The 12,292-nt window shown below is 28.7% G+C and overlaps 2 protein-coding genes across 2 annotated transcripts in view; one reads left to right on the plus strand and one right to left on the minus strand.

The window, feature by feature from the left end:
* Lrt (Leucine-rich tendon-specific protein) overlaps nt 1-12,292 on the minus strand; it is a 153,255-nt gene that overhangs the window by 50,818 nt on the left and 90,145 nt on the right. The gene's annotated exons all lie outside the window — the stretch shown is intronic.
* Nucleotides 2,904-9,201, plus strand: LOC143913656 (lysozyme-like). Its single transcript, XM_077433562.1, has 4 exons — nt 2,904-3,222; nt 5,155-5,243; nt 5,544-5,607; nt 7,171-9,201. The coding sequence occupies exons 1-4, from the start codon at nt 3,072-3,074 to the stop codon at nt 7,410-7,412; spliced, it is 546 nt and encodes a 181-aa protein (XP_077289688.1). The 5' UTR covers nt 2,904-3,071; the 3' UTR covers nt 7,413-9,201.

Below are 12,292 nucleotides of genomic sequence, written 5' to 3' on the forward strand. Positions count from 1 at the left end.
CATAATTGTCACGTCACCTTTTTGTAAATACATAATAATAGTTACAAAATATAGATGCAAAGTCTACATAGTGCAATGACTGCTTATTCTTACTTTCATTTAGTAAATATATACATAAATGTACAATGAATCGATAACATGCTTTGCGATGAATCGATTTGCATACGTTTTTGTGATAAGGCCATCTACAAGGTACATATGTATATACATGATAATATATTACATACGATTACACAATTTTTCATCATTTCACAACGAGTAATGTGAAATATAATATGTACATCCATATATTTCAATATGAAAATACGAATTATGATTTCATCTAAGCTGCACTACTTTTTTTCGATATTCAACCAAAGTTAACAAACAAAAATTGTGATGGTACATTTACACATTTTCCTTAAAATTATATAAATGAGAAAATATCTTTCTAAGGGCATTGATACGTGCATTGTTGAATAGTGCAATAATGAAGCTATGTAATAATAGAAAATAATTGACGTGATGGTTTACAGATGGTCTGTTGTATTGTTGCGTTAACATTTTGAGAAATATAAGAAATTTTAAATGAAACTATCGTAAAATCCAATGAAGTTCACGAAGCAAATGTATAAGACAATGATTTAAAGGTTAAAATAAATTAATATATGTATGTATGTACATGAAAGTAGCAACCCTGATTTTTTCATTTCATTAAAAAATCTGAGCTGCATTTGTAAATTAGGCGTAAATATAATATGTAATTGATAATTTTTAATGTGTTCCATTCGGCTAGTTGCTTTGCTTTTCTTCTACATCAGTGATCGGAAACCGTTTACAAACAAAGTTTCAAATTTACGAAATTGACAAATTATAATGTAAATATTTACTTCTGAATCGTATTTAATAATTTATTTCAAATTTTAGTATCTCCCAAAATATCCAAATAACAATCAAATGTATTATAAAATTACTTTCGAATTTTATTAATAAACTACATATGTACATATATACGACCCGTTATGTTTGAAAGTAAGTGAGTTGAATTTTTAAATTTCATCCAGATATTAAAGGATATGTCAAATGATTTTATCGTAAAATAGTTTTTAATTAAAATTCAACGGAAATTTAATATACATTCTGTCACAAAAAACCAACTTCAATATATACGAAAAGAATTTTGTATATTATAAGTTCATATATGAGCTGTTATATTTGAAAGGGCGGTAGTCTAATTTCCAATTCCAAAAATAATATTTCTGTTTGACTTAATTCCCATTTTGTCATCACTTATTTTAATTAGATATTTCTAGAATCTCGGAAAGGCACAATAAACGTATTACAGGCCACCAGTATTTTTACAAGCCCATTCTCTGTTTTTTAATATTGTTAAACACAAAACATTATATTTAATGTTTTGTGAGATATTTCTCGAAATAAAGAAAAGTGGTATTATACCGTATAACGTTTCTAATAATACATTCAGCATATTTTATCATTTATGGAATTTCAACTATGCTTGATTTTTGGCCTGTTTGAAATACAATAAATCTTAAATATGATTTATATATCATAGATTTACTATTGAAATGATACAAAAAGAAAACAAGAAAATATGAAAATGGTATTAGAATTTGTGGAAAATAAACTCTAAAAGAAAGTATTGTACTGTATAGTATAAAAAAGTATAAAACCTCGATTTAAGGGAACGTTAAGTATAAAATCTGATAGATTTTTGGCAACGAGCCTCCAACTAATCGACTTTTAAACTATTTAAAACAAATAAACGTTCAATAGTCACCTTTTGCAGTTTGTGACTATTAACTTACTTCGATGTAAGCTTACCCCTATTATTAGCTTACTTAGTATGTGGGTAAGCGACCTTAAGAGTGAAAGTGGTTCAAAATCAGATCACAAATTTTTGACAGGCAAGAATGCCACCGAATTAACAGAGTGAAGCTAATAAAAAGCATTTAAAAATATAGAGTGAAAAAAGAAAAAGTTATAGGCGTTTAAACTATTAAAATCTGACATGACCAGATGACAACGAAAATTAATAAGAGGCTAAAAAAACGCTCGATAAACGTCAGAGAGAAATACGAGGAAGTATTTTCAAACGGGTCTAATACGATATTTTTTCACCAACGTAAGGACGGATGACACTTCCGCTTATATTTATGACCAAAATGAGCAAAATAGTAAAGTATTAAAACGATCGGATAAGAGCCAAAATTGTTTTTTAAGAGGGCTGGACAGCAACGCCTTGTCCATACAAACGTACTATACTTTTCCCTACCTCAATTATAGCACTAGAGAAATTATTTTTAATATGCTATGGATATCCACCATTGGGGTGCATCTATCGTTTTATTTTTTTGATTAATTATTTTTTATAGGAGCTAGGAGCCGCCAAACATCTATAAAATCGCCTCTTTTTTACACCCACGAAAAGAGTCTAGCGTGGTTATTTAACGGTCGATTTTAAAAAAAATACGCCGATAGATGCACAGAAAATATCTTTCTCATACCGATGATGAAATTTTTTTTTAAATTTATCCAGTTTTGGAGGAGAAAATAGTAGAATACGAAACCTCGATTTTGTCAATTTAAAACACGTTTTATCTGTTCGAAGCGCAACTGTCGCATTCACTCAATATATATATTGATATATATATTGTCGCATTCACTCAATATATACATACACTCAATATATACATCGAAGAAAGGAACGGTAACAAAATTAAGGTTTCGGGTGTACAGCCCTCTTAGTGATCGCAAGTGAAAGTAAGAGGTTAATAAAAATACACGAATTTTTAAAAATATAAGCAGGTCAAAATGTCATATTTTGCGTATGTTCCCAACCGTTCACGACCACTGCTCTATATCATTGACTACGATGATTCGTAAATAATGTTTATATGATCGTGATTACGGTTGTTTGGCCTTGTCACTTGGCATGTGCCTGAGCGTAGTCGACAGTACAGCGGAGGCGCGAACGCACGCGCTTCGACGGGTACTTTAAAATACACAAATATACACATAAGTATATACAAAATCCGCACATCGATAAGAATTGAATAGCAGATACTAGGATGAAATACTTTCGAGAAAATCACGTCGCTATCGCTTGGCTGGTCTCGATATTTCTACTGATGCAACCCGCTGAAAGTAAGGTTTTCACGCGGTGCCAACTCGCTAGAGAACTGTACAAGCAGAATTTCCAAAGATCGTTCCTCACCAATTGTAAGTCAAATCTGATCGAATCTGTATATATGTATGTATACTCATGTCATGAATTCCTCTTTGAGTTGTGTAATTATATGTATAATATGCAGATTGTTTTTGATTGCTGCAAATAAGTTTCTTGAAAATAGACTTCGCCCTGATTATACATGCAAACATTCTGTCAATTGTATGTATTCAAAGATTGTAAAATGCATACGTTTCTAAATTATGTCATAATCGTTACAAGTTTACAACGAACAATAGCAATATTCACACATATTTGATTTTTAAATGCTTTTTATTATTCCTAATTTATGTTCACAATACATCTTATATCAATGTATTTTAATAGCTACAGATCTACTTACTAATCATTTTCTATTTTACAATTTTAATTTAATTTTGTTAATAATCATAGTATTATGTTATTCTAATGTACGGCATAACAGGAAAAATAGCTCAAAAACCTATTTACAATTCTTATAAATGCTCATAATACATCTAATACATAATATTAATTAATGACTCTCTAAAGTGGATAACCAAAAAAACACACATATACATACATATAATATCAAGTTAGGAAATTATCATTACAATTTGATGATTGAATGATGATTGAATTGAATTTTATGTGTACGTATTTACACATAAAACCCTCATTTTTATTGGTTACAAATTTCATTTGATTTGGTCAGTAAATAGATGATCAGTAAGTTATATTATCGGTCACTGACTTGATTATAATCTGTTAGCCTAAAAATACTTAAAAATAATTAACGATTAACTGACCATTAATTTCTATCTATTATGAACATTTTTTGTTAAAATTTACTTACCATTAATAGAAAAAAATTACCATTATTCATATATATAATATCACTATGCTGTGTGTCTGTCTGAATCACTTGTCGTACTATAATAGTTGTTTTGATTCGACATACATATGTATGCAAGTCAAAGCTAAGCCACTGCCAAAACGTATATACGAATACAATAATAAAGAAAAAAACTTCTATATATACTGATCTTTACTAATTTATCCGCTTGCTAGAGAATTTACCGCCATCTATTGATAATTTATTTAATTACATAATTAGTTTTTCTATTGGTGTTTAACATTTTTTAAATGTAGTTAGGTAGGTAGTTTTTACCTTTTTGCATATTTAACAATTAAATATAAATAATAAATAAAATATATTAAAAAGGTATTTGAAAAATTCGACCGCATGGGGATCGAACACGTGACCGACGACACATTTATTTAATTTTTTTTTATTTAATTACTGAATATGCCAACACCCATGCGATGATATTTCATCGGGTACAACACTAGTATTATATATTTGGCATTGGTATGTAATGTTTTTATTTGGAAAGTATAGACATTTCATTTAATTTATGTGAAAGGTCACTTTCTGACATTTATACCCGTTAGAGATTAGAATAGAGATATGCTTAGAACAACCTATCTTAGTATTAAAACTTTCATATTTTGTTCTACAAGAACAAAATACTACGTGTATGAACTCGTTTTCTATTGCAACAAAAAGACTCAGTTTTTTACTACGTATTTACAAGTTAAACCTTATCTCGGTTGAACATAATTACATGTATGATTCATTACCGAAAATAGCGTTTTTCAACTTGACCAATACGTTAAATAATTATGAAGAATGTTATATACATTTCAATACAAGAGTTAATACATGTATGAGTGGTTAGAACCACAATAACCGCAAGAGGAAACCAAAATTGAATAACAATTTGTTAAAAAAAATTATGTTACATTACAGTTTTGTGGTTAAATAACACAAACTAAATACAAATAAATTCACAATTTGACCAAATGATTACATATATTCGTTATGGATTAATTTATCTATGCATATTTACGTACATACATTAATAAATAATGATTTTAATTTATATAATTTGTATTACTTGCAGGGGTATGTCTCATTGAAAACGAGAGTGACAAAGATACGGCAAAAGTTTTGAGGCAAAGCAACGGAAGCTACAATTACGGAATTTTTCAGGTATCTACATAAACATACATACATACATATATGTGTAATGTATTCTTGATTCATTTTCGCTATTGTATTTATTGAACATTGGGCTATTTCGTTTTGCAACGTGCGACATGATTTAAATTCAAATTCAAGTATGGAAATGTATTTAAATCAAACCTGCATATGCTTGTTGTTTATATTTAGATTGAATCAAAAGTAGATTACGGTTTATTTGATGCATCGAATATCATGTGACAATAATATAATTTTAATATGTTAATATTTTGAATATCTAAATATGTTGAAAAAAAAAATATTTTTCAGATAAACAGCAAGAAGTGGTGTAAAATTGGCAAAAAAGGAGGCACGTGCAATATTGCCTGCGAAGGTAAAAATATTCATGAATGAATATACATATATCAGAATATTTCTATACAAAATTGATTCCGAACTGAAAATTATCGTACGTTTATTAATTCTACTCTATTTAATAAGAATCAAATTAACAAAATACGAAAAAAATACATACATACATATCATACGACCAGATTTTCCCAGGTCTCATTTGGAATTTAAATATATTCAGTTTAAAAAAATATCACCCTCCCCTTTCTTAAAACTTTTATTTTGTTTAAAATATTTTAGTGTACGTTCTGTTATGTTCCAGGATTTGTTTGTTACGAGGTTTTTATTAAAAACGTTGATTAGGATGATGACGATTCAGTAAACATCACAATTAATATTAATTTAATAAGTTCTGAATAAAATAAATTCTTTAACACTTAATATTTTAAAATATACACTTTTAATTATCACTAATATATTTGAAGAACATTTTAATATTGGAACGATGAACTTAAGAGATCCGTACAACTGTTTATAATGTACTGCACTTATTGACTGGCTCTCTTGAAGAGTCGGATGTTAAGTCTATAAACGCTTTTCCCGGGGATGACCGCTATAAAAGTCATTTGTAAAATTCCATTGACAATAATGTCATTACTCACTGGATAAACACAATACTTCAGGCGTGATTCAATATTTAAAAAAGTACTTGACATATTTAGTTACTTGAATAAATCATACAATATATATGTATCGAAAACTCCATTTAGTAATTCGTTAAATAAGTTTCGAAAAAAATGCTGCGGTCAAAGGGTTAAGAGCTTATATGTAATCGTGCTGGTTAAATCGATGTTATGACTTGTCAAATGGGTCTGTTGTTGTGACTCTACTGCGGAGTCTGATGTTATGACTGACTGTCGTACCTCGGCACGGTTTAAATACCGAATCTAATGATGTCGGTATTCATCTTAAATCGATTAATTTTATCTTATCGTTTTTATAGTTTTGTCATTTCCATATACATACGATTCGTGTATTTATTTAAAATTAGTATAAATCGTGTTTATCGACACGGGATACGTAACAGTACATACATACATATATCAAACCAAACTCTCCTTTTTTTATAAAGTCCATATTGATATAAATCTCAAACCTTCCTATTTCAATATCTAGTATCCTGTAGAAATTATTCGTGAATTAAGATCAATTAAGCTGTTTCGGAGTTATAAGACTTACATATATCTACAAAAATGATAGATATACTGTTTGCTTTATGCTTTTATGTGTACATATATATAAATATTGAAGTGATAAATAGGAAATATCATCATTTTATATATGTATTGTTTTTACTCATCAGATTGGTTGATAACAAGTCATTACGACGGCCTTGATTCGAATCGTTGACAATACAAAAACCATTAAAATTCATTTTAAATACCATACATTGCACAAGATGTACTTGTATATGCGCGTTTTCTTAACGAGATAAAGACGCGTGTTTAGGATATTAAAACATTTCCAAGTATCGAACAAGTGTCGTGAATAATTCATACAACTCACATCATGTAAAAATTTACAAAAATTTCATTACAATTTTCAGCTTTGTTGAACGACGACATAACGGATGACTCTGCGTGTGCTCAGAAAATCTTTGAACTCGAAGGATTCAAAGCTTGGTCTGGATGGATGAAGAGATGCAAAAACGGACGACTTCCTGATATATCAAATTGTCCTGATTTGACACCGCCTTCGTCCAGGAAAATATCCGAAACTGAAGCCTACAGAGTATCTCCTCCGAGGACTTTCCGTACAATTAATCATCCTTTGACTGCATTCGTGTAGATACTTTACACAAGGTTAAAATAATTATTTAGTCGTAAGTTATTACAGATAAAGACTTAATTTTATTAAAAATGATTAATATATAAGATAAATTTGCGTAAAACGGGATGCAATATACTTAAAAACTTAATTTGTATTTAGATTTGTACTTAGATATACATATAACTAAAATATCAACTTAGGTTTCTCCCAGTGAAATCATGTAACGTAAGAAAAAATCATTTTACATGTTTAGTATCAACTCTACTATAGATGTGTATATGTTTTTGTGAAATAAACAAAACTTAAATACTGGTTTTTGTTTTAAAAATCAAATTCATTATTAACGAAAACATTCACCAATCTTTCCAAAATATAAAAGAGAGTTTGCAAGTTGATTTTGCAGTTTGTAAATGGGTGCATATCTAATATCTATTTGCACAATTTTATAAGTTATATCGTATTTGCTATCGGTATATACTATATATATATGTGTATGATATACGTGCAAATACAAATCTACACCGATAAATAGACCCGGAGCTATCGATAAAAGCAAACTTTGGGACATGGCAGTCCAAACGGTGAATCTCACTGTTGTTTATTTGCTGGAAGAGAGAGAGAAGCTAGCATGTGTTTGCACGGAAATCGGTAAGACAAGAACTAAGTAAATCGTGCTATAATAAAACTGGCAAAAGTTTATATAGCAAAAATCGAATAAAAGCATAAGTATATACATAAATATATAGAGTAAAATAGGATCAACGGACCAGAGGATGAAATTATGGGGGTATTGGAATGGAACGTATGGTGGATTCGATATGACCAAAGTATTGGGTATTTGTTTTTCCTTCTTTTGTTGCATTGTCAACAATGCATGTGGAAATCAATCCAGGTTCGTTAGAATTGGCATGAGTGTTCTTTTTTTGGTGCATTCAATCACGGAAAAATCGAACAAATGATTGGTTCAGCTGAAGGCTCTATTGAATAGATTAAATTATATTTATATACAGATAAAAGTAACATTAGATTTCCATTTACATATACATGTATACAAATACGATCACATATGTGTATATTACAGTCCAAGTTTACATTTCGTTAGTTCATGAACATACTAGTTTGTTCATATACGAACCAATCTGGCTAGTTTCCCAATCGTTTTCCTCACTCTCTATGTAATTGAATATGCTTGCCTTGGATCGTAATATAATAATCTAATATATGATTTCGAAAGAGACTTTGTATCTTCGTTTTTATGACGACAATTCAATTGGTTGAATATTTTATTTTTTTCGATTCAAATAAATTAAATAAAAAAACAAATGAATATTTACTATTATATTCGCCATGTTTAAGCTGTTTATATTACAAATATTGAGCGAAGCCGGGCAAAACAACTAGTATATTTATATATAAAAACGGACGGGATGGATTTATGTATGTATATGCAAGTGCATCGACAAGTATGGAGATTTCAAAAAAACAATTTTTAAATACCAAGAGTGTTTAATAAAGATTTTAATGTTTCTGTTATATTTAATTTTACCGTGTATCGTATTGGTGTAAAATTTTTCTAGAATTATATTTTGTAATATTAATTACTATACCAATAATTTGTAGTGCTGTTTTACTTTTTAACTTATGACTTTCATGTTTTGTTGAATATGAAATATTTGCATTTAGACGACAATTGACAATTATTTATTTATAATAATAATACTTATGTACATATGTTAATTCATATATTCGAGAGAAAACGTTGTCAAAATAATTGATGTAATAAAATGAAATTTTAAGCAAATCATTACAAAATGTATAAAAACACTAAGTGTTGAACCATATGCAATAAATATAATATAATATAATATAATATAATATAATATAATATAATATAAATATAAGTGTTGAACCATATGCAATAAATATGATGAAGACATCAATATGAATAAAAATGATTTTTTTTGTTTCTTTATGTACATATGTATACCAAGGAATCGGGTTTTTAAGCTGCTTTTCATTTATGAGAGCTTAGGAAATCGAAATGGGAGTTTTTTGAAATAAACATTCGTCTCTTCGGTCATATTTATTTTCAGACGATGTAATTGCTTCAATAGGAAAATAATAAATATTTAAAGTACGATAATATAAATTTAAGTCAAGTAATCAATATTTCCATATATCTAAGAAGAGAACGAGGAATTATTAAAGTTGCGTGAAATGTATTTAAACGAATATCCCAAGTTCAAAATGCTGCTTTGCCTGTGTTTTGTAAGTAATGATACACAGACGTGAAACTTGAGCAATGAATCTCAAAATGTTGCATGAAAACTAATGAACTTCAAGATGTATGAAGTTATATATGTATTTATATTGTATATTGCACACTTATCGTACTAAGAGAGACGAAATATCAAAAAATGATACTAAAATATATTAAAGGGAGTAAACATGATGGATAGACAAAGTGAGAAAACTACTTAAATTTAATAGGTGAATAGTATTCAAATCAGAAAAGAAAATAAAGCATATTGTAGAGGCACAAATCTAGCAGTATTATCACAATTTATTTATTAAAAACAAAGAAAACAGAAACAAACAGCATTACAATGAACAAAAATTTATCTAAAGATTAATAACAACAATGAACAAAAGAAGAAAATCATTGAATAATGGTCGATATGGCATTTTATGTAGATACATACATATGTATTTATGAATTACTAAGAAAAATGATCAAACAATAGATATTTAAAACAAGAAAAGGATCAATATGAGGGAGAATATTCTTAAAAGAAGAGCAAGATCTATATGAAAAAGAATTACAGGAATAGTTGATAGATCAATGTGAAATAATGAAGAATTATAGAGGCAACTTATATTGGAATAGGATCTTTTTAATAAATAAGGACTATCGATTATTTATTTCAAATGCTTAAACATAAAACATCGTCATAAATTTTCCTCCTAGATTATTAGGAAAATAAATGATCGTTGTGAAGAAATCTGGCGATTGCAGAAGGATTAATTTTTTATTTATGCGTTCTAAATTATTACTATTTACGCGATATAAAGTAATAACAAATTCTAGATGACTTCTTACAAATAAATTGAAAAGCAAGGCAACATTACTATGGTATTTTAAAGGGCTTGAATAGTCATGAAACCCGAGTTCCGATATGCCTTGCGTATTATTAAATCAATATGAAAACGGAAAGATAATTTACTATCTAGTAAAATGCCATGGCCTCTCACACGATCAAGCCTAAGTAATTGTTTAGTATTGATGAGAAAATTAATCAATATAGGGGATGTAAGTCTAAAATATGTTATGTGGAAACACTTGGTTACGTTGATAAACAACTGGTTAGTAAGAAAATAATTAAAAAAAAAAGCATACCGGTATTGAAACTAGACATTTAAGATGTAAAAAATATATATCGAACAATCAAAATTGAACTAAACAATCTGTCAATCCTAAAAATCAAAAACGACATATGATAGTATCGTTCGTTCATTCGTAATACGAGTAAATTTTGTATGGTGTCACGCGCACAATAACACTCGCATGTAATTAATCACCGAACGCTGTGTACAAACACTTAAATTATTCGTGTTGCTTTCTGTCCATTTCTGACACAAATCTGAATTGAGATACGAGCTTTATCGGAACTAATGACACACGTTTTCATATTCAGCCTAGTTGTAATGACAATTTCGATATGAATTATACAAATTTGGCACATGAAACTAGCGACGCGGCAAATCGACGTTCGAAACATTCGACGCACGCAAATCAGTCATATGTATTGTATTATAGTTTAATCGTAATCAGAAATCGTCATACACTCGATACTCAAAGGTTTTTGCATTTAATTTTCATATTGGTTTGAAGGTCTTGAGATGATCCTGTGTGTGTGTGTGTCTGTGCATCAATTGCTTACTGCAACGTCCTCAAGGGAATATGGTTTTGTGCTCGTAAGGACATAATGTGGTGGTGATTTGTGTGATTGGCCTCAAGCGAACTCCATTGTCTGGATTGGGGTCGGCCAATACCCCATAACTATCCGCAGGATCATCACAACGAGATGATGAATAAAAAATATTTGATTCCTAGTAAAAAACAATTTTTTGGTTGTGTAATGTAACTGCAAGTGGAACTAATTGACAATTCAGACACGTTGACGCTAACTTAATAGTGTATAATTTGAATTATCAGTTAATTTAGATTATTGATTGTATGGTCATTGTCAAGCTTCAATTATTCCGTTTGCCAAACAATCACACAATTGATTGAATCACAATAATAATATATGAAGTTTATTACTAGTGACTGTGTATCCTTTTGTTGATCAAACTAGTGAGAATGAAGCCGTAATTCTATTAATTTAATTTAATTTAATTATTAATCCAATAATTCTTTTGAGTATTTGACTTATTATTAATATAGAGATGGAATTTATGCTGTGCAAAATTATTATTACAGTTAAAATTGAATATATAAATTTGACATTAAAAATCTTTTAGTTGAATTATAAGTCAAGACTTCACTTCCTTCTAGACCTTTTATTCAAAGTATATCGTAAATCAATAATTAAAAATAAAGTACGGCGAAAATATTGTACGTATACATGAGACTATGTATTTCAATTGATTATTATTTGAATATACATATGTATATTGCATGATATTTAAAGCAAAAAAATTCTTCAAAGCAAGGAGCACGCAAAAAAAAAATTTTTTTTTGACACTTGTTGATCGGTAATTCCCACGGTGTATAAGGGACTCAACAGCTGATTTTTTAATTAAAAAATAAATCGATTAAAATTATTAATGATTAACCGACAGTTCATGAATTAATATTTTATTGGTAATTTATTTATATATTATATTTATTTTTA

This window comes from Arctopsyche grandis, chromosome 1, assembly GCF_051622035.1.
Source record: "Arctopsyche grandis isolate Sample6627 chromosome 1, ASM5162203v2, whole genome shotgun sequence".
In the NCBI taxonomy this organism is placed as follows: Eukaryota; Metazoa; Arthropoda; class Insecta; order Trichoptera; family Hydropsychidae; genus Arctopsyche; species Arctopsyche grandis.